This window comes from Vombatus ursinus, unplaced genomic scaffold (assembly GCF_900497805.2).
Source record: "Vombatus ursinus unplaced genomic scaffold, bare-nosed wombat genome assembly UNPS02014786.1, whole genome shotgun sequence".
Classification (NCBI taxonomy): domain Eukaryota; kingdom Metazoa; phylum Chordata; class Mammalia; order Diprotodontia; family Vombatidae; genus Vombatus; species Vombatus ursinus.
In genome coordinates this window covers 46,053,344-46,079,430 of record NW_020954564.1, presented here as the reverse complement: position 1 = coordinate 46,079,430, position 26,087 = coordinate 46,053,344, and the positions used below count along the sequence as shown (strand labels likewise).

The 26,087-nt window shown below is 48.1% G+C and overlaps 1 protein-coding gene across 3 annotated transcripts in view; it reads right to left on the bottom strand.

Annotated features, from left to right (window-relative positions):
- LOC114046839 (LIM/homeobox protein Lhx2) overlaps nt 1-24,193 on the bottom strand; it is a 25,042-nt gene extending 849 nt beyond the window's left edge. Inside the window, exons 1-4 of one of the 3 annotated variants that reach the window (XM_027867376.1) lie at nt 24,074-24,193; nt 21,103-21,305; nt 19,635-20,044; nt 9,464-9,669 (exon numbers count right to left, since the gene is read on the bottom strand). In XM_027867376.1, the coding sequence (XP_027723177.1) occupies nt 9,464-9,669; nt 19,635-20,044; nt 21,103-21,305; nt 24,074-24,193 (939 nt within the window). Of the gene's footprint in view, nt 1-9,463; nt 9,670-19,634; nt 20,045-21,102; nt 21,306-21,416; nt 21,532-21,559; nt 21,594-24,073 lie in introns of those variants that run through there. The other 2 variants (XM_027867378.1, XM_027867377.1) reach the window with 2 other exon arrangements.
- Nucleotides 24,194-26,087: the final 1,894 nt, after the last annotated feature.

The following is a 26,087-nucleotide window of genomic DNA, read 5'->3' as shown; positions in this document are numbered from 1 at the left end:
AAGGAAGGAAGGAAGGAAGGAAGGAAGGAAGGAAGGAAGGAAGGAAGAAAGAAAAGAAAAAAGGAAGGAAGGAAGGAAGAAAGAAAGAAAGAAGGAAGGAAAAGTGAAGAAGAAAGGAGCTTAAAAGAGATAATTAGAAAGAGAAAGAGAGAAAAGAGAAATGAGAGGAGAAGAGAAAGGGAGAAAAAAAGAAAGAAACCCGATCGACCAGCTTCCCATGGGATCATTTTTTTAAAGCCTCTGTCAGCTGCATTGAATAAGAGCAACTTTCTGGCTTGTACCCAATTCTGTCCAGCTGATTTTGGCCCAGGGCTGCTCTTCAGGCCCACCTGTGTAGATTCGGCCCAAATATCCAAGGGAAGAGGTGAGTTGAGGCAATTATCTGACTAATTCAGGCCCAAGAAATCTTGCAGTTGGAGGAACAGTATCATGAGGAGCTGAATAAAACAGAATATGTATCTGAATATGCACAGAATTCAGCAGAACAAGGGCCCTGAATCTGAGAAGCCCCCACCATGTCTCTCCAGTTATCTTTGGGTAAGCGCAAATCATATTCAAAATACTCTTTGAAAAAAAATATTGCTTGAATTTACTTTTTATATGTGTATACACATAAATACACATACAAACACATTGCCACATATATAGTACATCTTGCATAGGCACCTATGTGCATATGTACATTCACATTCACATTTATCTACCTACACATGTCCAAAACATGCATATGTGTACATGTATATCCATATGTAGCTGTGTATTTGTGTATAGACATATATACACAAACCCATGGAATTCTCTACACATATACGTATGCATATATAAAGTGCATACACATGCATGCAGATTGTACATGTATTGCATGAGGATATATATTCATCATGCATATATATACATATATGTGGATATTCTACTGTGTCTGCACATACTCTTGCATGTGCACACAGAATATGTTCATATATCCCTGTGTGTGGTTACACAGATACATGTACATGTGTACGTGCACATCTATACATACAAACAAATGATTAAAGACAAACATAAAAATTATAACTAGGCACATACACATATAAACAAATACTTATAAGCATACACATATAATACTTGGGGGAAAATTAGTGAAAATAAATGATGTTGGGATGTGAAAACTCCAGAAAGGTCAGGGATCACTGGTGTAGATCTTTTTAAAAGTTTCTATGGGGTGCTTCTACCATAACTACTCTCCCCACTCTCCCCCACCCCAACGGAGAAAAAGCAAGGACTTTCAGAAAGGATGTCAGTGTCTGTTTTCCTGTTTCCATCCATGCTGGTGATTATTTTTACCTTTGTGAGATATTGAGAGAAATTCAATGTTTCCCCTTGTCTCTCCTTTCCAGCCCACTGTGAATCTTTGTTTTTAGGACCCCTATTGTTCCCCAAGCCCTTGATATGGAGGTTGCCTTTCCAAAAGAAGCCATTTTGTAGGTGATATTCATTGTGCCTTCATTTTGATTTTGTTTTAAAATCCTATCTGATCACATCTGGGGGCGTGAAAGATTCTTTTAACAAAGCTCTCTCTCCCTCCATCCCCCTTCCCACATATAGATGTCCAAGGGCTGAACCATGGCATGGATGATGGTGATGGTGGTGGTGTTGATCATCCTATGATGATGCTTAAAGCTAATGACTTCACAGCAACAATGAAGACAGCTCACATTTCTAGAGCATTTTAAGATTTACAAAGCACTCTCCTTACAGCTATCATGTGAGGTAAGAAGGAAAAGTATTGCCATTTGCCTTATATAGATAGAGAAGCTGAAGAACAGAGAAGCTAAGTGACTTGCCTAGGATCATGTAGTTACTAAGAATGGAAGGCAAAATTTGAGCTCAAATCTTTTGACTCTAAAGCTATATCTGTCTTTTATGGAAGGAGCCAGTCCTCTCAGCCGAACCTCAGTTCCACTCAGAGTTTTCCTTTGATTTTAACCTAACAATGGTCCCATACCTCAGTATCACTTGTGCTTCCTTATGTCCCCATGGTGTTCCCTGGCTGGACTTCCACCCCTGCCTTCCAGACAGGTTGTTTCCTTACAGAAACAAACAAGGAAACGGTTCCTCCCAGGTCGTTGATACTCAAAGGACGCTTCTTGTAAACGAAAATATACAAACATTAACCTGCCTGCCCCAGAGGTGCCATCGTGGACCTTGGGGAAGTGAGCATATCAGTGAAGTGAACATTTTTTTACAGCTCTGTCATGCAGAAGTCATGAAATCAATGGCTTTCGATGAGAGTAAGTACTGAAAAAGAAAGTACTTCAAGCTTGGCTTCTAGCCTCAGTTCTGCCATTAAATTACTGGATTACCTGGATCAAGATTTTTGCCTCTCTGGGCTTAGTTGCCCCATCTGTAAAAAGGAGGAGTTAGATGATCTCCAAGGTCCCCTCCATCCTTAATATTCTATGTTCAAAATTTCTTAGTGTTAACACTGTATGTTCTAAAATTCTTTTCCCTAAGGTCCTTTGGCTTTGAACTCCAGGTTGTCTAACAATTGCCACTGGTTGTTTTCATTAGCTTCACACTTTTTTTTTTGAGGCCTAAGTGAAGGGTTAAGTGACTTGCCCAGGATCACATAGAAATTACATGTCTGAGGCTGGATTTGAACTGAGGTCCCCTTGACTCCAGGACTGACTCTCTATTCACCACACCATCTACCTGTCCTTAGCTTCACATACTTCTGAACTGTCATTTCACAACCTTTTCCCCAGATATGGTACTGGCTCAAATATAGGCCTTCCACAAATAGGCCACAACCCCCACAATAAAATTTCCTTGAAAGAAAAAATATAAAATGCTTTTTAATTTATCACATAAATTTAAAAAAATTATACTAATCATTGGCACTGCAGTTTCAAACAAGCTATATTTGGAAGAGGGGGAAGTACAGCCTATATCTGGACCAATTTGGGTTTCAGATTCTAATACAATTATTATTAGCCTTCTGTCTAAGCAGGTACACTGTCTTTGAGCAACAATCAAGCTTTTTAAGTTAAACCAGCCTAAATAGGATTCTGGAACACAAGCTGATCATTAGGGGTGATGGTTTCTTCTTACTGTCATGCTCATCTTTGGCATGGGTCCAATGCTCTGTAGATTATTTAATCTTAGAGATGATCTAATGTAGCCTCCAAAATGAGGCAAGGAAATTGAAACACAAAGAGGAGAAATCACCTGCTTATGGTAAAGTTGTTGAACTGGGATAGACCCTGTTTTTGGCTTTTAAACTATCAGTCTAGTATTCTTTCCACCATGGCATGGTTATTATTAACTACCTCTATGAGATGGATCTATGGTTCACTTCTCCCATTCTGTAGCCGAGGTGATAGAGGTCCAGAGAGTTATATCAACTATCCCCAGGTCACAGAATGATAGAGGCAAAGCTTAAGCCTTTAGAATCCACAACTGGTCAGCTGAGCTATTCATCTGTTTATGCTTATGGGGACTACCTGGCCTGATCTGGAATGGGAAATGAACCATCCTTCCTTTGGGAGAAAAGGAAAAAATGCCATTTTATAAAAAATAATAATAATATACACCAAGAACTATTAAAGAACCTGCCACTGCAGATGCTGACTAACTCAGTCTAGGAAATAAACCAGAATCAGAGGGACTCACTGATGGACTACAGCAAATGAAAGATCTCCCAGAAATTGAGATAGTTATGGCTAGCAGAGAGCATGATGGCTTCTTTGGAACTGTCCTGAAAGGGAGGAAGGTAGGCTCCTAAGATGTTCCTGCAGACTGGGAAATGGTCTCTTCTTATTTATGCCCCTTATTAGTTCTTTAAACCTACCCAATTTATTTCTCCTCACAGAATCTCAGTTTCCTCATCCATAAAATGGGGATAATAATCCTTAGACTACCTCCCTCTTGAGATTATGAAGAAAGTGATATGTAAACTGTAGAGTGCTAGGGAAATGTGAACTAGTAATGTTATTGCCATTATTTTTGCTGTTATTATGCAAAATTGCTGGAGATTTTTTCTTTCCCAAGAATCTTTCTGACATAATTATATGCCACTCTGGGATATTGCTTTCTGCAATTAAACCATGACCTAAGAGGCTAAATCCCACACCTACCACATTTCAGCTGATCAAAAGAAGTGTGCTAATATATAACCACCTAGAAACCATAATAAGCAAATAATGAAGGATAGGAACAAGACCTGTGATTTCACTAGCATAGAAAACTCCTAGAAGAGGATATTATTCCCTCTACCAATATGGGCCAGCATCTTTTCTTTTCTTTCTTTTTTTTTTTTTTGGCTAGGCAATGGGGTTAAGTGACTTGCCCAGGGTCACACAGTTAGTAAGTGTTATATGTCTGAGTCGGTATTTGAACTCAGGTCCTCCTGAATCCAGGGCCAGTGCTCTATCCACTGTGCCATCTTGCCAGCACCTTTTCTGCAACTTGTAGTCTTAAAGAGTTGCCTATGATACTAAGGGATCAAGTGACTTGCCTAGGGTCACATGACCAAGTATTCATCTGAGGTCTTTCTGACTCTGAGATAAATTCTTTCTCCATTATGCCATGCTGCTTCTAGAACAAATAAGTGTGATCCTGACATCTGAGTTTCTCTCCATAAATTAGTGTGCAATTACCCATCTATCTACCTCCACATTGACATTGCTCTCTACTCCCTAGAATCTCTTCTCTGCCCAGTGAAGGGTTAAAAAAGGAGAAATAAGGATCTCTTTGGGGCAGCTAGGTGTTGAAGTGGATAGAGTGCCAGACCTGGAGTCAGAAAGACTCATCTTTCTGAGTTCAAATCATGCTTCAGGAACTTACTAGTTGTGTGACCTTGGGCAAGTCACTTAACCCTGTTCGCCTCAGTTTCCTTGTCTGTAAAATGAGCTGGAGAAGGAAATGGCAAACCGCTCCAGTATCTTTGCCAAGAAAATCCCAAATGGGGTCACGAAGAATCAGACAGGACTGAAACAACTGAACAACAACAAAAGATCCCTTCTGCCGGGGAAGCAGACAACCCTGAGAGAAATGCCCAAGACTAAGCATGGATGGAGCTGGTGGACACAGCCCCAGTCTGCCCAAGAAGGGAGAGGGAACATCATAATGGAGAGAACACTGGAGTACGCAGTCAGGAGGCATGAATTCTATCAAGGCCTGACTCTGCCACTAACTTGTGGTTTACCTTGAGCAAGTAAGTCACCTCTTCATTCCTGGCTTCAGTTTCCTCAACTGCAAAATGAGCAAACTGAATTAAATAACCTCTTAGGTCCCTCCTAACCCTAACATTCCATGTTATATGTCAGTGTTCTAACAGTCTACATTAATCTCTAAGGTATTCCATGTTCTAATGTCCCTTCCTAAGGTAACATTCCCACAAGCTCTTAACAGTCTGTGTCCTAAGAGCTCTTTCAGGCCTACTGTCCTAACACTATATTCTAACATCCTATACTGTAAGGCCCTTCTTGTTCTAATATTCTAGGATTTTAAGGAAGAATCTTTAACAGCTTCCATAGTCCTTGAATTCTAGGAGAAGGGGCAAGCAGGATTATTGGCATAATGAATTTGGATAGAGTGCTCCAGAGAAAAGTGGAGTCCATGAAGAAGGAGTTTGTCCTATTTGCCCTTTATAGGGAGGAGAGAAGAGCACCTGAAAATTCTGGTGATATATTTGCTCAGCTTTGGGGATTTCACCACCCTCTGCCATTACCTTCTCTAATAACTCAGGGTTGAATGGAGCAACTGGAATCTAATTGCCAGATGCTCTGAGACCTCTTCCTTCACCTCTGTGTTCAATGTTACTTCCATCATTGGTCAAGAAGGGTCAGAGAAAAAGAGCTCAAATCTGTACTTTTCTCCTGCCTCGGGGGGGGGCTGGCTAAGGAAGGAGGCTGAGTCAAAAGAGAATTTGGACATCTGGCAATTTCATCGATTCTACTTCTTCATAGCCAAATATCCTTGAAGGTAACTGCTCAACTGAGCTCTGGGTAGCAGCTCACAGAATCACAAGATCTTGAGCCAGAAGGGGGCCCTTAACTAAAGCATGAGTCCCCTTGAATATCTCTTGACAAGTGGTTATCTAACATCTGTTTGAACACCTGACAGAAAATCCACTGTTCCATGAGGTAGCCAGATTTAACTTTTAGAAGGTCTTCCTTATTTTGGGTTGAAATCTACTTCCCTGAAACTTTCATCTATTAGTCCTACTTTTGCTCACAGAATCAAATAGAAGAAGTTCACTCCATTTCCCAACAGGCAACAGAGCAAATCCCCTTTCTGGCCCTCCAGATTAGGTGAGGAGGAAGAAATGAACAGACCCCAACTTTCCTAGTCTTTCTTTTAAGACTCCAAAGTGGTAGACACCAACTCATCATCAGATCAACACCAGGCATAGATTTTGAACCTATTGTGTACAGTAGCTCTTTGATCAGGCTTTGAGTGGCAGAAGGATCATGGTTCATAGATGGTTAGAAGTGGAAGGAAGGGACTTTAGCTGAGGGAATATTATAATTTGGAAGGCAGGCTGTTAAAACTGGAGGAAAAGTGGGAACATAGAATGTTAGACCTGGAAAGGATCTGTTTAGAATGGGTCTATGATTTAGAATGTTAGAGCATAGAGTAAAGACTGCGAGAGCTGAAAGAAACTTTGGATATCTATCTCCTTTCATTTTACAAACAAGGAAACCAAGGCTCAGAGAGAAGTGACTTGTCCAAGAAGGTAAGAGGCAGAACCATGACACGACCTCCTTTTCTGATTCTCAGTTTAAAGCCCAGGCTTCTTGGGAAATGACAGATGTCCAATGATTCTGAAAGCTCTAGCATCCCCCTCATTGATCCTTTCCACTTCCTTGGGAGACGTGGGAGCGCCTGCTTGTGGTAGGGGTGGTGAGTGTCCCATGGGCTGTTCCACCAGTGAAGCCAATACTCCCCACCTCTCCCAAATTCCCTACCCCCTCCTAAAAATAAGGGGTAGGGGCACAGAAATTGGATACAAGGGCAGCATTTTCTAAGCATGGGTAATAAAAGAACTAGAAGAAAACTTGCACAAAATTTTAAACAATCCTGTCCCGAGCTGAACTCGGTTGTTGAAGTCTCCTGGGCAACTCCTGTCGAGCTCCCATCTCAGTTTTCTCTCCCGCTTGCCCTTCTCTCCCTCTTCTCTCCCCATGAAACACCCCTAGTTCCTGGAGGACATAAGAGAATGGAGGAAGAGGTGAGGTAAGGGCTCAGGCAGAGAGCTGATTTTTTGAAATGGGTCAGTGGTCTCTCAAACCCAAACAAAGGGAGAAAATGGAGACAGAAACAGGTCCTTGTAAGGGCAAAGAAGCGCATCAGCTCGGGATTGGCTTTTTCAGAGTTCACTCAGCTGACGTCACAAAGTCATCTCTGGGGAGCTGGAGGAAAGAAAGTGACATCTCTCTTCTCCCCTTAAAATAGTTCTTCGATCATATAATAATTGAAAAACTTTTTTTTATTGTGACTTGGCTTTCAGTCGCCAGCCTCCATCTCCCCCAACACTCCAACACTCAGAGAATCCAGACCACCTACTACAATCCTCCATTTTACAAATGAGGGAAATGGGGTCCAGAGAAGGAAAGTACCCTACATTTAGTAGGTATTTAATAAATACTTGTTGAGTTACCCAAGGTCTCCCAGCTTTTTAAGGAGAGAGCCGGATTTAGAACTTCAGATTGCAGATCCAGTGCTCTTTCCACTACAGCATTGTGTGAAAGAGTAATTGCACAACTTTCCTAGGGCATTCCCTCCCATTATTCCCAACTCCAGACTCTAGTGACCCCAAACTCTCCTCTTCCAGGCTCTGAAACTCTGAGCTTTCGCCTCTTTCTACAACCCTTCTCCCCTGCCCCCGGGACCGCAGCTCCCCTAAGAATTGCAGGAAAGTCCAGCACTGGACCTAGAGCCCAGTTCTCTGTGTTGGCTGGAAGGAAACCTTTGAGCAGAAAGCTGTTTTAGGGGCACCCATAGCCAACCCGCTCCCCAAGAATGTATCCCAGCGATCCCTCCTTGTCCTCAGTCGGAAATTACAAAGCTGCGTATTAGAAATTAATGCACTTTAATCTTTGAAACAGTCATTTATTATTCATTTCCACCACAGAAGCAAATATGTTCTATCTGCCCCTGATTGACAAAAAAAATTGCAAGTTTCTATTTCATTTTTTCGGGTAAATATTCAGAGCAGTCTCTGAACTTTCTTAGTGTCTTAACTCAGCAAGGGAGTCAGTTGGCTCAACTCAACTCACTTTTGCCTTTCCCTGGAAAGCCTACCCACCACCAAGGTAGGGTGGGGGACTGAAAGGGTAGGGGGAAAGGGGAAAGACTAAATTAAATGAATAACTACAGTCATTAACATTAGAGGAAACTCAATCCTGAGAGTTACAGGGATAAAAGAGAAAGAGTCAGAGAGATACTGAGAAATAGAAAGAGACACCAAGACACAAAGCAGAGATAAAGATACAGACGCAGACAGAGGCAGAGAGAAAGGGAGGAGTAGAGACAGAGAAAAGGCTGGAGTGCAGAGACTTGTGGGGGTGGGGGGGTGAGAGGAGGCTCTGGTAGAAGAGGACTCATAAGATAAAAACAGAGGGGAGGGAGCAGAGAACCGGTGGGGAGGAGGGCAAACACAGGCAGAGAGTATGTGTGTCTTGCACGTTGTAGACACATAAAATGCTTTTTGGATTGAATTAAAGTGAGAAACAAGGCGGAGGGAGGAATCTTATATTCTTCAGAGTTGAGAGAGACCTCGAAGTCCAGACCGAAAGACAGAGGGAAAGGGTTCAGAAGAGATTGATTGATAACAGAAGAGTATAGCATAAGGGAAGAGAAACAGGAAGAATTACTCTCTGGGCCTCGTGTCTCCTGTCCATAAAATTCCAGAATTAGACTAGATTGTCTTTTAAGGATCCTTCCAATTCTAAAATCCTATGATCCTAAGGAGGAGTGGAGGAAACAGATAAAGAAAGGGACAAAATGACCCCAATGGCAGAGAGACCAAGGTGAAAGAAAAACTGAGACAGAGAAAGACAGAAAGGAGGCAGGAGCAAAAAAAAAAAAAAAGGGAGGGGGGGAACAGGATGCTAGAGGAAGTGATCTAAAGGGAACAGAACCAGGATTTCTCCGAGTTTCCTTTTCTTTTGTGTTTATCTGGTTTTTTACCTATCCAGAAGATTTTTTTCCTGGGCTTCCATAGATCTGGCCTTTAACATTGGAGAAAGCTAGAACCTATGAGATCTCAGGGAAAACTCCAGAGGCCCACGAGTTTGGGTGTGTGAGCATGCACTGTGGGTGTATTGTGTGTTCTGTGCTGTGTGCACTGCTATGTGTTGGGTGTGACGTATCCCGAGGACTACTTAGTGTGGGTTGCTGTTTTGTGTATCATATTGCATAGCTGTTTAATCTGAGGTGGCCACGATCCTGCCTCCCATTACTTACTCCCACTCCTTACCTGGAGGACTCTCTTGGTGAGACCGGTCTTCTGTGCGAGCTGTTTCAAGTCCTTGGCGTCGGGGTTATGGTTAATAGCAAAATAGGACTTCATTGTCCTCAGCTGGTGATGTTTGAAGGAGGTCCGCATTCTCTTAGTCTTCTGGCTGCTGGGGTACTGCTGGTCCCTGTCCAGATGGTCCCCGTCATTTTCGTTGCAGCTCAGTGCTAGAGAGGAGAAAGGTTCAGAGGTGAAGGGTGGAGTGAGGAGGAGGTTTATGCTGCCCTCAGATTAGGGCAGAAGACATTTCCCTAGAGCAAGCCTGCATCTTCAAGGTCCAGGGAGCCAGAGGGTTCCTGCCAGACTAAGTCTAAGTCTGCAACAGTGCCCAATCACCAGGCCAGCAAAACTTACTAGACTCCCCATCCAAATGGAGTAGAATCCAGGTTCTGAGATGTCAGGCTGTTGTCAGTCAGCTTCAGTCTGACACTGTTCCTTCCAGGCCTTAAACAAATGTACAGGAAAACTATAGTAGCCCCTCTGGGTCTCACGGTCATAGCTCCTAGGATCAAAGGATTTAGAGCTGATTCAAAGGGCATAGAGTTCAATCCCTTCCTTTTATAGATGAGGAAACAGAGGCCCAGAGAGGGGAAGTGACTGGCCCCAAATCACATCACTAGAAAGCAGCAGAATAGGGATTTGAACACAGGCCCTTGGATGTTAAATTATGTTCTCTTGCTACTACATCAGCATTTGTGAACTTCAGGTGGAGTTTCTATATTGTGTTCCTATGTTTATGGTCTATCTGAAGCTTTGAGATAATATAAGACACCTGACTGATCATAAAAATAAATCCTTATGAGCCAGAGATTGAATTATTCTGGCATTCAAAATACATGTATCATGGTAAAGAATGGAGAATCTAAAATATATATATATATAACAATTACATAAAATAATAACAGCAGTAACAAAAATACATGGAATAAAAAGTGAACAGGAAAAGAACATGGAAGCAAAGAAGATGTTTAAATTGTTTTTGTCAAGATTAATACACATTTTAAAAAACAAATAATTTGGAATTTATAAGCTTATTACACACATCTTATTTTGTTTTGCTTGTTATTAAGTTCAGAATAAATTTTATATATAAATATGTGAATTTATTCTTAAAATCACGTACATTATAAAGTTTCCTTCTATGTGGTGGGTGGGGCCTAGGCAGAGCTGCCTGTAATATATTCCTTTTTAGAATTTAGACCTGGAAGGAACCTTATCAATCATTGAATCCAATATTTTCATTTTGTAAGTGAAGAAACTTCTCATTTCATGAGAAGAAATGATTAGCCCAAAGTCATGCAGCTAGGACTTGTCAGAGCCAAGATTTGAATCCCAAACTTCTGTCTCCAGGTACAGGACATTTTCCACGCCTTCCTATTATCACATCTGTGTCATGAGCTAACCTCAGGTCCTTTCAAAGGAACCAGCTACCATAGGAAAGGATAAACTTCCCTAGCCTCAGGTGAACCAGCTTCTCTATAGCTAATAGATCTCATCTCCTTCACTATCTCCATGCTTTCCAGACGCTGATCTGGGCTCACAAACACTCCTCAGCCAGGAGCAGAGAGGTGCCCTACTCTCTAGATACTTTCCAGCTAGGGACTGAATTCAGTGGTTTCCACAAAGCTTAGCTATTACCCCAGATGGGGTAGGTAGTAATCCTTTCACATTCGGTGAGAAGCTCCTTCCACAAGAGGCCAGGTCACAACTGTCACCCACTATGGGCCCACAAAGCAGGATGTCCTCTGTACCCCCTACCCCAAGGACCCACAGAACAGCGTCCTTCCCTTTGCCAATAATCCTCAGAGAAGAGCCCTGCCCCACTACCAAGAGCCCACAGAACAGGCTCCCTCCCCAATAACTCACTGAGCAGGGTCTCCCTCTTCCAAGATTCCTCAGGGTATAGACCACCTGGGAGAACCCTTAGGATCAGGCCTGGGACTAGAGCCAAAGAAGGGGGAAGAACACAGGGGTGCAATTTGGCGGATGGAAGGGGAGGAGGAGCTTAGTCCTTTAAAACAAGTTCCTGCCATTTAACAAGGAGTCAAAGGATAGTCCTTAAATGTGGTTTCAGAGAAATAATAGTTCCCATTCCTATAGTGTTTTAAGGCTTACAAAGCTGGAGCCCTTTCTTCACAATGGTCTTACAAGGTAGAAAGTACAAGCATTATTATTCCCATCTTACTGATGAGGAAACTGAAGCTCTGAACAGAAAGTGAATTGCTTAGCTAGTAAGTGTCAGAACTGGGACTCTGGCCCTGCTCCCCTAACCCTAAGTTCAACCCCAAATCTGCCAGCTACCTCCAAGGTGCCTGAGAAAAGGAGTGAGCTCAGGAACATATAATTCCTTTTATTCTCACTGATCTCAGTGCTCATCTCAGGTGATATGAAAGGGAAGGGGGGACAGGGAGAAAGAGAAGTAGTTCATAAGGATAAGAATATTGGTTTGTACGTGCATAGGACTTTCAAGTTTACAAAGTGCTTTCATATACATTATCTCATCTGATCCTCACAACAGCCTTGTGAGGTGTTCCCATTTTTACAGATGATAACATTGAGGCTCAAAGTGGTTAAATAACTTGTCCATAATTACAATGCCAGGAAATATGTTTTGCAGTTTGAGTTGAAGTCTTATTCACAAGTAAACAAGTCTCAGAGAAGGGGTGGGCTGGGGTCAGAGGTGAAAGCTGTCTCTTGGGAGCAGAACTAGGGCACAGCCTTTGTGGACCTCAGACAAAAAGCTGAAAACTGTTATCAACCTGATGCTTGAAAATTGTGCTCACATATGTTTCTGAACAGGAGCCTTCTCTACAATCATTCCCATTTCTACAACATTCCAAGATTTACAAAATACTTTTCTCCTGTGAGGCAGGTAGGTAGGCTATATTGATCAAAAAGGGACCCTGGATTTTGTTGGTGTGGGAGTTCCCTCTATCAATTCAGATCCCAACCAATCTACAACTTAGAACCTTAGAGTGTGGCTCTGAGGTCCAGAGAGGTTAAGGGATGCACCTTAGGTCCCTTTACTAGTGAGTGTCAGAAGTGAGATTTGAACTAGGATCTTTTTTTTTACTACAAGTCCAGCCCTCTATTCACCATTTCTCCATTCTTCTGTTATGGAGATAGTATAGAATTTGTTATCCTCATTTTGCAAATTAGGAATTTGAGGTTTAGGGAGCTGAAAGGACTTGCTCATGGCCACAAACTAGTATATATCATATATGATACTCTAAGTCAGGTCTCATTCCCTTGGAGATTGATCTTGAGCTCAAAGGAAACTTAGAAATCATCCAGTCCAACTGATTGTCCCATTCCATAGATGAAAAAACTGAAGCCCAGAGATATGAAATAAATAACCTTAGGTCACAAAGCAAGAGACAGGATTTGAATCCAGGTCCAAAGCACAGTAGTGTGCTTCCCAATATATGTCTCTGTCTCTCATAATATATGGTATTTTAGTTGTCATCAAATAAGGATGCAAGGGCCATAGAAGGCAGAGTTTTCTGGCATGAAAAGGACACACATTTTGAAAAGTCATGTTTAAAGAGTCTCTCCATGTGTCTCTTTGCCTATCCTTAGTTCCAGATTGACTTGAAGGGAGGGAATGGGGAGGAGGGAAAACACCAAACCATCCACAGCTGCTCCCTCAGGCATGTTCTCAAGGGGTTTCTCTCAGTCCTTCCCAGGACAGTGCCCCCTCCTTCCCTCCTTCTCTCCTTCCCTCCCTCCTGGACTTCTGTTAATGAGCTCTGCTGGGGGCCTTTGCTGGCCCAGCGTGCCCTTGGGATCCTTCCTGAGACAGGCCTGGGGGGGGGGGTTGGGTAGTCCAAAGGGAAAGAAACTCCTTTGAGGAAGGGAAGGGCAGGGTGAAATAGGAGGGAGGTAGGAGGGGCCTGAAGAGCAAGGCCCCCTCAAAGGTTGGAACTGGGGAAATGGACAGAACAAGAAAGAAATAGGAATAGGGGCAAGATACTAAAGAGGCATAAGAAAGTGAACAAGGGATAAACTGCCTCTTGGTTGTTACACGCAGGATGATCAGAAAAGGGGAAGGAGGCAGTGTAGTTTAACGGAAGAGATTTGGCTCTGATATGTGACCTTTGGCAAATTCATTTATCCACTTTGAGACTTAGCTTTCTTATCTGCAAAATGGGCATAATACTATTAACACTACCTACCTAACTTTTTAAGTGGAACAGAATTAATAGCTTATTGGGCTCAAGAGAAGCTGCTCTGGATAGCCTGGCTGAGGCCTGGCCTACGCTGGGGAAAAAGCCAGGGGAAAACTGTACAGGAGGGGATGAAGGGAGGTAGGAAAATCAGGAGATGGGGGAGATTGTAGTTAAGAGGGGGTGAGTCAGGGATCCAGAGAGTGAGAAGAAGCAGGCAGGTGGGGGGAAACGTGAGATCAGATAGAGATTGAAGTTGGAAGACTGGACTGAAGTCCCAGGAAGGAGAGTATGAGGCAGAGTGGGGTTAAGGGGAAGTAGAATGAGAGGAGGTCAGGGTAAAGAGAGAATGGGGCAGGGAGAGAAGCTGGGAGATGGGGGAAGGGATGGAATGAGGAGAGGAAGGGTGAGTTGAGGGATTAGTTCAGGAAAGGGGAGATTGGGACGGGAGGGAGGTTGGTGAAGGGGGAGATAGGGTGGGGGAAGCGTGGGTAAAGGGGAGAGGGTGGGCAGGGCTTTGGCTTTCTTTTTCCCTCTCAATTAGGCCAATTCAATAGAGCTAAAGAGCTCGTAAAATCATGAATAATTTACTCGTGATCTGTTATTAACCCATCGGGTTTCCAGCTCTTGTCGCAGGGACTGAACCTGTAATCAAATCTGACTTCGCCTCATTTTACTAAAGACGAGATTGTAGGTTCAATTGTCTGAATAATGGATTGGAATCAAATCAGTAATTACACCGCCAGGCAAAAAAAAAAGGGGGGGGGGGCGGTGGGAGGAATAAGTCACCGCCTTCCGGCCAGAGCTGTTTGCCCGGCCCCAAAGTCTGCCCGCCAAGCTGCTCCCGAGCTGCTTTAGAGCGCCCGGCTCGGCCAGGCCAACCCCATGCTGCGCTGGGCTCAGAGCTCCCCAAGGGACCGGGCGTGACTCTCCTTCTGGTTACCAGCAGCACCAACTCCACCCCCCAGCCTTCCCTCTCTTCTTCCTGGCTTCCCCCAGGGTCTAGCCAAAATTGCCCAGCCCATAATCCTCCCCTCAACCGCCCCCCACCTCCCAGAGCGCAGGCAGGCCCCTTCCCCCTGCCCGCGTTGGGGCCCAGAAAAAGAGAGGGGAGAGCTGGAGAAATTTCTGAGGAATTGGGCCACAAGGGTCCTGCCCTTTTTCATGCTTTACCCAGACTATCAGAACAGTGGGGGGAGATAGAAAAGAAGAGTTTCTGATGAATTTCTGTGCAAACTCCGAAGGGTAAGTGGGACTCCTGCGCCCTTGACAAACCTGGTCCTGCTCTTGCTAGATCCTATAGGATCATAAAATGTCAAGCTGAAAAGGAACTTTAGAGACCATCCTAGTCCAACCTCATTTTACAGAGAAGGAAATGGAGAACCAAAGAGGGGAAATGACTTGCTCAAGATTACACAGGTGGTAAGTATCAGAGACCAAATTTAAACTTAGGTCATCAGACTTGATTTGAATCATTCAGCCTGATTTTCCAAGATAGCGTCATACAACCAGGGAGACACCCCCCCCCACACACACACAGACTACAGGCCAAGGACCTCATATATATAATATGTATACATATACATTTATCTCTATGGCTTCAGGCAGGCTGCCACCTCACCCTAGATTTGCTCCTGGAGGGATTAAGGACTCCCATATCTATAAAGTTTACAAAACACTTTCCTCCAAATAGTCCTGGGAATAGGTAGAGCCTCCCTTCTCATTTCACAAATGAAGAAACTGAGGCTTAGAAAGAAGTGACTAGCCCACAGATCATAACATCCGAGTAAGTGTCAACTTTTGGATTTTAACTCATCCCAAATTTCTAAATTCAGCCCTTTCCATTACAGTGAGACCCCTGCTGGACTGAGTGACTTTGTGTCATCATCCAGGCAAACCTATATATTTGGGTTTCTCCGAATTCCTTCCTTCCTTGGCTAGGGTCCCCTGCTCCAAACCAGGCTCCCAGCATCACTTGCCTGTCTAAAGTCTCTTCACCACACGAATGAGCTTTTGGCTGACTCTAGGAGTGAGGAGAGACATTGACTACTTAGAGTCCTTGCTAATCTGACGGTCATATCTCTCCCCATTCATTTTTTAGTTACATTTTAGCTTCTTTCATGCGAATAGGAATAGACATAATACTAACACTCATCTCACATTTCTATCACATTGTAAGGTACAAAGTACTTTCCTCAGAACATTCCCATGAAGCAAGGAAGTAGTATCCCGTTTTTCATAGATAAGAAAACAGGTTTTCTTGTCCAAGGTCACACAGAAAGGAAATGTCAGAGCCCCAATTTCAATCCCAAACTCCTGACTCCAAGCTCTGCAGTCTTTCCACTACACCATTCGGCCTCTAAAAGGGGACAGAAACTAAAAGGCAGAAAGAAAACTCTTCTGAATGGAGGGAGTCTAGGGCCGACCTGCAGAGATGCTGCTTTCCTGGGAAACACTGAAAAGTGGCCCGACGTTCAAACATCAATTCAGCAGTCCTTCTTCCACCTCCCCCACCGCCCTCCCCCCCCATAACAAAACAAAATTTCAAAACTATCCTCCAGCATCTCATTCCTTTTCAACAAGTGAAGGAGGATGAACGACAACAGGGGCAGCAAACTCTTTAAGGGGGAAAAAAAAGAGACGAGAAAGAAGGGAGGGGGAGGAGGGAGAGGAGGGATGGGGGGGAGAGTGGATCTTTTTGAAGTCTTGGCTTCCTTCTAAGCTATTCTCCACTTGTCAGCCTTCATCCACATCTCAAACCCTCCAGCCAGTCTTCTACCTCACTGAGATACCAGCCCTGTGGTGGTGGTGGGCGGGGGGGGGGGGAAGGTGGGAAGAAGAAGCAAAAAAATCTCTCCCATTTACTCTACAATTTAATTCTCAACGCGGCTCCAATTGCTCCTCCCCCCACCTACCTTAAGGGGGAAAAAAAATCCTACCATCACACACACACCCTCCACCCGGAGGGAATAGTGATCTCAGGAACTGGTCCTAACTTCCACCTCAACCTGTCCATACTTAGAACTGTTTATAAACATATACAGATTTCAGTTTTATCTGAAAAAGTCAAGACGCAGCTTCAGTTTCATCCTCACGGAAAAGGGAAAAAGACTGGGCTCAGTGAGAGAAAGAAGCCAAGTCAAAACTATAACACTCAAACGAAAAAAAGCAACCCTTCCCCCCTTCAATTTTCCAAATCCACGTTCTTTGCATTCAAGATTCACGGATTCCGATTCTGAGTTTAATATTTCAAACAGAGGCTCACGAAATTCATCCTCCTCCCCCCTCTTAAAAAAAAACCCACCAACTCTCCAACCTATTTCTCTCCATCCCATTTCTTCGATGGCGTGATAAACCTTCAAAATCGCCACTGAATATAGATCATCTATATAGATGTGCTCCATCACATTTTAATCGAAGTAAACCCTCTTTAACACCGCTTCCCCGCCCCCCCCACCTCCCACCCTCCAAGATAGCAGAACAGATAGTTTTGTTTGCAGTTGTACATTAGACTGAGAGAAGGAAGACAAAAACCTCCCGGAACCGGTTATCTCGAAAACGAAATAAAAAATAATTGCAAATAAACTCTATCTATTTAGGAAGCCAGGGGGATCGTAAAGCTTTCCGGGCCTGTCCATAGCTCAGGCAGATGTCAACGGTTTAATTTACTAGTTCTCAGAACCTCAACATCTGCCTTCTAAAAGAAGGTGGCAGGAGGAGTTGGGGGGGGGAACAGAATGAAAGGCCGAGCCCCGCAAAAATTAGGGAAGAGAGAAGGAAGTACCTTCTGAAGCAGGAAGACTAAACCGAGACCTCTGGGATTCTCCGCTGGGGAGACGCGTAGAAAGAATGATGCACTCAGAAAACCTGGGTTCGAGTCACAATTTTTATTAGCTATGTGACTTTGGTCAAGTCACTTCCATTCCCTGGACTTGTTTTCTGATGAGCAAAAATGGGAATAATAAAACCTTGCATTTCCTATCTTAGCATTGCATTGCGAAGGAGAGCTTTAAAAACCATAAAGGGTTAGAGAAATGGGAGTTGTTGTAGTTAAACTGTTGAGGATCTACCTTTCCCATCTCTCTCATCTCCAACACCCTACAGTTCGTTCCCGGAGCCAAGGGTACAGAATCAGACCAGTCCCACTGCTTCCCTGGTCCCACATTTCGGAGATACGTTTCCGCTTAGTACCAGGCAATAGCTCCGCAGTGTAGGAGAAAAGTGTTCAGTGCTCCCAGCACATTGGTTTCTCAGGTACCGCGGCGAGAGCGGGTGAGGGCGGCAGGGGGCTGATCTCAGGGAAAGGGGAGGAGGGCGGGAAGACTCGGAGCCTGAGCCGAGGGACACCTGGTAAAACCAGCCGAGGTCGAGAATGGGAAACAGAATGGTTCCCTCTCTACGTCACTGATTTGGCGCCTTCTGCTCCCCCCAATTCATCAAATCCCGCAAAGTGATCCCTTCCACCTTCACCACCAGTTGGTCATCAGGAAGGTCGAATTTCTTACGTTTAAATCCGCCGCCGTCCCCCGACCCCCCTCCAGTTGCCAGTCTGTGGTCCACTACTCCTCACAGTCTTCCGTCGCCTTCCCCCTGCCCCACACCGGCATGGGCCGGAAGCCCTTCGCTGTCATCGATCGTGTTAAGGCCTTAGCAAGACCGTTCTCAGCTTCTCTCCACCCAGGCTCGGCCCTGTCCTGCCCGGGCCTTACGCTGACCAGGCCTTGCCTTGAGGTTCGCCTGGCTCCAGGTCTGAGTCCCCAGCCTGGGCCTCTCCACCCCTCCCCGCTCCACCCCGGGCACCTGCTCCCGAGCTCAGCGCTCAGCTTGCCACTGTCTCCTGTAGCTCTCAAAGTCGCTCTCCCCCAGCATGGCTTGGGCTTCGGCCGCTCTGCCGCTCCCTTCCCCAACCCCACCCCCCAAAGGCGAACAACCAAAATCAGTTCTTGGCCCTCGGAAACACGAGCTTCACATTACGGTTTTCCAGATTTCAGCTCCAGCTACACTTCTCGCTCCCTTAACCCCCAGCCCAGGCACCTGCTCCCCCGCTCGGCGCCAGGCTCTTAGAGCCCCTGCAGCTCCCTGTCCCGGCTGCTCTTGCCGGGGCTCAGGCATCCGCAGGCAGCCAGCACACTATGTTGTCTTGCGAGATCCCCCAGAGAGGATTTCTGGTCCTCTAAAGTGAGAATTTACCATCTCTGGCCTTCATCTTTCAACTCTAGCCACATTTTTCTGCTCCCTCCCTTCCAGCTTCCCGCACCTGCTCCCCCGAACTGCCCGGCCTTCTGCAGCTCCCAGATCTGGCTTGTCCAGCCAGAGCCGGCCCTTACAGCCTGGGCTAACGTGCCCCCCTCCTAAGGCGAGCTACCAAAGGGAATTCACAGCCCGGCCCTCGGAAGTGCTAATTTACAAGCTCTGCCTGCCTTCCAGATTTCAGTTCCAGCTACCTTTCTTTTCTCTCCTTTTACCTACTAATCATGAAAAGTCCCCCCTCCTGTTTTCTCCTTAACCAGATGACCTCGCTTCCAAACTCCCTCCTTCCAGATGATGGGGGTTTCGGGTAGGGGATTGGGGGTGGGTGGGGGAGACCAAAAGCCAGACAACTTCGAAGACCAATTCATAATAAGTTCCTAGCTTTGAGGTGCTGAGCCCCCACCCACCCACCCAAGTCCCAGAGCACAGAAGCGCAAGGGCAGTGAAGGTGAGGAGGTCAACAAATTAACTCGTCCCATTTAATCCCAAGGGGTTAAGGTAGGTAGGGGTACAAGGCGGGGCAAGGTGGAAATAGGTGGCAGAAGTGGCTTAGGGGAACTGCAGTCATGGACCATCTGGACAGGTCCATCAGCAGATACAGTCACAGAGCCCTCGCCCTCCCAGTAGCGACTGTCCCCCACTTCTCTGCGCTGCACCTCGCCCGAAGAAGTCAGACCTTTAGGGGGCTAGGAAGGCCGGGGAAACGCGCCTCTTACCTGCATTGTAGGCGGCCAGGTCCGCCCCAGGCCCTGGGCTCTTCCGTTTCCGAGGCCGCCCCTTCTGTACTGTGCCCACGCCATTGTAGTAAGGAAGGCCCAAGGTGTTGGCCCCGCCGGCGCCCAAACCCGAGCCCTTGGCTGCAGCTGCCGCTGCCGCTGCCGCCGCCGCCGCCACATCTGCATGGTTGAAGTGGGCCTGGTAGTCACCCTGCAGCAGCGCCTCGAAGTGCAGCCGGCAGTAGACCAGACTATCCTTCATTCCAAAGTGGTCGCCTGTGGTCAGCATCTTGTTGCACGTGGTGCAGGTGAAGCAGTTGAGATGGTAAACCAGGTCCCGGGCGCGCATCACCATCTCTGATGCTGAGATGCCCAGGTGACAACGGGCACAGCGTTGCACAGAGAACCGCCTGGGGTAAGGAGAGAAGGAAAACTATTTGGGGAAGGTGGCTCCCTCTACTCCTTATCATCTGAACAAACCCGTCGTGCTCCCCGCCCCCACCCCGCTCGAGTTCCACCCAACGTCAGATTCTCCACTCTTATCCAGTAGACTAATGGGACCAAGTAGGCCTTGAAGTCTGCAAAGTACTGGGTTCCAAGCGTCTTCCCCTACCCTGGGCCAAGTGTCCTAGGTTTCCCCAGTCTCTCTCCTTCTGACACCTAACACCCCCACCTTTACCGGCCTTCACCAGAAAGCTCCTTGTTTCTCCTAGTGCTTGTGCAAGACCCAAGAGAACCCCCAGTTAGCTCCCACTCCTGCCCTACTCAAAGTTGTCAACACCGGGGACCAAGGGACTTGTCACATGCCCTTGCCCTTCCCCCACCCTCCGCCAGCACCTCCCACACCACTGCCAGTGAGCAACACAGACCTCTGAAACAAGAGGGAATTTGAGAAAGCCAGAAAAAAAGAAAGATTGAGAGAATATAAGAGAAAAGGAGAAAGATGATAAAAAAATAAAAACAAAATGGAAGACCCTAAACATCAAGTGAGAGGGAAAAGTGAAAGGAGACAGGAAAAAAGAGAGGAGGAGGAGGAGAGAGGGAGAAAGAGAGAGATTTTTCCATCAAAATTTATTTTCTATCCTGTCCACACCCGGCAGCTCCCAGTCACTCTGATCGATCCAGAAATCTCTGGAAACCTTTTCCTAAGGATCTCCCATCGCCTCCAACACTAAGTCCAAATATGGCGGGGGAGGGAGGTGGAGGATGCCTACTTCTGAGTCTCCTGAGACTAAAAGGAGAAGCGAATGGAGGCCAAGGGAGACGCTCCTTCTTAGTTTCACTTAAACTTCCAAGTGGGGCAAGGAAGGGAGGGACTCTACCTTTGTCCATCCTTTAAGGAGTCCATCCCCACCCCTACCCTTTTCGTTTCAGAACAGAAACATCCCCCACATCCGCTCCCCCAGCGCAGCTTAGGCCGGGCTGAGTTCACCGCGCTCGGGTTGGGATGGGTCGCCGGCTCCCGTACCTGTAATAGTCTTCTTTGCAGTAAATACTGCCGTCCTTGCTGAAGCAGGTGAGCTCTGATTCCAAGTTGAGTTTACACTCGCAGCACTTCAGGCAACGCATATGCCACTGTTTGTCCACTGCCAGTAGGTAGTAGCGGTCGGAGATCTTACCTCCGCAGCCCGCGCAGAGCGCTGCCCGGTCACTGCTAATGGACGGCATGGTCTGTGGGGAAAAGAGGGCACAGTTAGCCCAAGCCAGGGTCGGTGTCATCTGAAGGCGGCTACCCCGATCCTTTCTCCCCAGGCCAGAGCACGCCTCCTCACTACAACCTACCACCGCTCCTGCTCCAAACGCTGCCCTCTTCTCCACTGTCTCCCCAAAAGGAGGGAAGGTACCCTACAGTTTAGTAAGGCCGATGGGCCTAAAGAAAGAGAAACTTTTACCCCAGGGCTGGTGAAAAGGACCCCAACCCCCACCTCGTAACCGGCGTGAAACCAGACGCCCCAAAGCGGCGCCTTGCTCGCGACCTCTGCCTCCTCTTCGGCCCTGGTCCCAGTCTCTGGGTCTCTCTCCTCCCCTCTCACTCCAGATCTCTCCCTCCCAATCGCCTTCGCTAGCTCTCGCCCTCTCCTTCCTCCCCCTCACCCCCCTTTCTCAGAGTCGCCCTCTCCTCCCTTTCTCTTTTCCTCCCTCCCTCTCTCGCCCTCCCCCTCCCTTTCTCCCGGATGGCTTTGGGGCTGGGGTCTTTAATTCGGCCTACACTGGAGGATGTCAAGGGGTAAGAGAGGAACCAGTGGAGGAAGTGAAGCACCCCCCTCCGTAAAATGTTTCCCCGCCCGGGTCTCACGAGTGACTTTAAAGGGGGTATTTAAAGAGTTTGTGTTCCCCGAAACATCATGATCTCCAGACTGATTTTCTTTAAACTCTTTTGGGGGAGGTTTTTCCGCATCTTCCCTTCCCTCTCCCCAACCCGGATTTAAAGAGAGAGAGAGAGAGAGAGAGAGAGAGAGAAATAAAATACAGTGAGCCCCACACGGCTTTGGAAGTCCGGTGATAGAGAGGAGTCAGGCTAATATCGCCAATGTGAGTCTGGCGTTTGCATTCAAACCAGGACCTGGAGAAATATAGCCTGGCCCCCTTTCTTCTACTGCAAGCGAACCACAAACCCCTAGGCCCTTCAGCTGAGACAGCACCTTCGTGGGACCTTCCTCCTCACCCACCCATTCCTACACACACATTACCAGATCAGACCTTTTTCTACCACAGAAAGGTCCGGCTTTCACAGAAGGCCGGCTAAGGGGTTTGTCACCCCAACGACAGCGGCTCCGTGACCAACAAACAGAACAGTCAACTACTAGAAACTCCTTCACCAGAGCTCTCTCTGCCCGGTAAAAGACCCCTTCCAGTCCCCAGGGGCAACAAGTTCTAGCGAGAAGGAATAGACAGACTTCAAAATGCCCCCGCTCCCTCGGCCCACAGCTCCAGCCCTACCCTGTGGAGTCTTTAATTTATTTTGTCTAATAAGAAAGAGCACTGGGAAAGGAAGGCCGCCTTGCCCGGGATCCAGGCACAGCTCCGCGGAGAAATCGCAAAAGCTGGGCCAGGTTATTTTTCTCTCCCCAAAGGTCACGCCCGAGCCGGACGCTGGGCCTGGCCTGCTCTGAGGACTGGGAAGGGGCCTGCCGGCCTGTCGGAAACCCTAGGATCCCGCGGCCTGGGCCAACCCAGAACCCCAAGCCGCATCTGGGGCCCCAAGGAGAGGGGCGGGTGCCCTTTACAAACGCTGCCGCCCAACTTTGGGGCTCCCCCCTCCAGGGCTGGAAAAAGAAGAAGGGGGTGGCAACCGCCCGGCGCTTGTCTCCCCCACACACACCCCTGACAGACACACACCCTCCTAGACCCAAGACCCCCGAGACTGGGATAGAAGGCGCCGAAAGACAGACAACGAAGCCCTCGCGCCCGAAGTAATCAGTCCTCTGCGGGAATAGTAAGCCAGGTTTTGCCCCTCCGATTCCACGCAGTGGCTGGAAGCTAAAGGGAGCGGGGCTGGGGAAAAAAAAAAAGGCAAGAAGCCAGGGAAGCTCCTACAGCCCGGAGTCCGGAGCCCGGAGCCCGGAGCCCTGAGCCCGGAGTCTGGAGCCGAGCGGAGGACACAAACTGACGGCGGATTGTGCCGGCTATTTCTTTCCTCCAAAACCCGGGTCCTGGCTGCCACAAGGACTAAGGCCCCTCGGGCTGCCCCAGGACAAGAACTAAAGGAGGGCTGAGCGCTGGGCACAACCCAAACTCGGGGGACGCCAAGGTGGGGAAGAGGGCGGTTGTTACCCTCCCTTTCACCCCATGCCACCCAAAGGAGGCAGGTAGTCCTTGTCCTGGGCCCAGTTGGGCCCCTGGCTCTCCCACATCGTGAGAAATGCTAGGCGTTTCTTTCTCTCGTGTCCTTCTTTCTCGTTTTCTATCTCCTTCCTAGGAGGGAGTCGCAGCCCAACAGAAAGCCCTCGCCCTGGGGTGAGGGAATGTTGCTAAGGGCTCTGCTTTTTGCAGCCCCAGCCTGGGCTTCTGAACCCCGGGCCCAGCGAAGGGCGCTCCGGAAAGTACACAGCTCACTTTCCCCAAAACTTCGAAGAGCATCCAGAGGAGTAGGTGTGGGAATCACCAGCTCCGCGTCTCTCCACACACTCACCCCAACCCTGAGATCGTAACTCCCAGTCAAAGCCTCTTCCCTTCTGCGCCATCCCCTCAAGCCCTTTCCTCCCGGATCCCTCAAAGCAAACACGGGGATTAGGTGGTTGATCTGCCTTCTCCTGTTGGCAGTCCGTGACAAGTGTGTGTGTGTTGGGGGGGGGGGGCCGTTGCAGAAGTACTGCAATCAGCATTTGAGGTGATATCGTCTCTCTCCTCTGCCCCACAGCCTCCCCTTTCCCCGTCTTGTCCTGCCCTCGCTCCCCTCCGCATTCACCCCTTCCCTCCTCCTCAGCCCGTGCGCCTACCGTCTCCGTCTCGCCCCGGTCTATGGCTGAGCTGATGGCTGGCGCTTCGCTCTTGGCCCTGCGGTCCATTTCGTCGATGACCCCGTGCACTTCGGGGCCCGACAAGCTGTGGAAGAGCATCTCGGCGGGGCCGGGCCCCCGGGCCGGAGAGAGGAGGAAAACGAGGAGGAGGCTGTGGCTGAGACGCGGGAGAGGGAGCTGGAGGCGCCGCGGGAGGCTGGGGGTGGAGGGAAGGTGGGAGGCGGCTGGCTGGCCCACGAGTGCTGGGGGCTCACCCTAGACCCGAATTCCTCCGGGGGTCGGTTCGCCCTGCGCTCGAGAATGTTAGCGGGCCAGGCGCATCCCTCCTCCCACCGCCTCCCGGGCTGGGCTCTTCTTCGCCCCAACCCAGCCCCGCCCAAGCCCAGCTCCCCTCAGCCCCCCGGGCTGTCAGCGCTGCTTGGAGCAGCCGGCTGAAGGGAGCGGTTCTTTGCGCATGGTCTGCCCAAGTCCCCTCCCGGACGTGCCCCTGGCCTGGGCACCTACATAGCTAGAGGTCTCGGTCACTGAGGGGCAGAGCTGTGGGTGACTGGGGAGAAAGGGAGGCTCGGAAGCGGTGGTTAGATGTCGAGCCCGGGGACCCAGGGAGAAGGGGAACGGCCAACGCCCCCCTCTGAGCGCCCTCAGTCGGCTGGCATTGTCGCTTCGCCTCGGGGTCAGGGTATTGAGCCCTAGGCTATGGGCACAGCGCGAAGCCAGGAGGTCGCAAAGTCTGAGAGGCTGGGTTCTCTACCTCCTCAAACTCCGCCGGTGCCTCTCCTGGGGAGGGGAGGGAAGGGGAGGAGCTAGGGAATACCAAAAGGCAGGCAAGAGATAGAGAGTCAAGGGATGGAGGTAAAGATGAGCCCCCTTTCCAAAAGCGACTCCCTCTCCCCCACCCCAAGTGTCCCGCGTCTCCAAATGCGCCCTGCTCTGCTTATTGTGCCTCTGGCTGATCTGAAGTAGCTGGCCCTCTACGATGTGCGATCAGAGACGCGTGAGTAACTGGGGAGGAGCAGGGGTAGGAAGGGGAGGAGGAGGACGAGGACGAGGAGGAGGAGAAGGAGGAGGAAGAGGAGGAGGACGAAGCAGATCAAGGGAAAAGAAGAGGAGGTGGGGAGGAGGAGGAAAGGAGAGGGAGGAGGGAAGAGGGAGGAAGAGGAGGAGGAGGAGGAAGAAGAAGAGGAGGAGGAGCCGGGATCTCTGCCGCTGCCTGGACCTGCTTGGAGCAATCCCCTTAAAGTGCGAGCTAAGCAGCTACCCCAGCTCTGCAGTCCGGGTGAGCACAAGCCTGCGCGCCTTTTCTACAGCCTCCTCTGACATCACGTCCTGCCGTAGTCCCATTGGCTAAGAACCGCCTCTGGCCCTCGCAGCGCGTGCTGCCTGGAAGACGGGATGCAGGGGAGGGGTGATGTGATGGATTGGAAAGGGATGGAGTGAGTGGTGGGAAGGGGTGGGGGGGCACTGGCTGGTGTAGGGGGGGGAGAGAGAGAAAGAGGAGGTGGTATTGGTAAATTCTAAGCTGCTGATTCCTTCCTGTTTTGACTTTGAGGAAAAGAAAAAAACCTTTCCCCATCGGTTCACCTCTCTTCCATCCCCCCCCCCCCAGTATATTTCTGCAAAAAAAGATGTGGGAAGAATCCTCTCTCTCTCCACCCCTGCTGTGGCTACCGCTGAGTGGCCCTACTCTAGTCCAAGGGAGACTCTCTGGGTTGGGGGGTAGGAGTAGGATGAGTTAGGAGAGGGAAGGCCCAGTCCCTGAAGCTAGCAGTCAACACAGCTTGAATTTAAACCCATTTCACTTCGGGTCACTGTAGGAAATCCACCAGTTTCCCGCCGCTGGCTGATAGGAACATCACATGATTCATCTCTAACATGAGCTGAGCTGGGAAAGGAAGAGCAGGATAAGGAGCAAAGGCGCCAGAAGGGAAGGGAAGGGGAAAGCCAAATTTTTCAATCTTTCTAGTCAAAGAGGAAATAAATCTTTTTTTCTCCT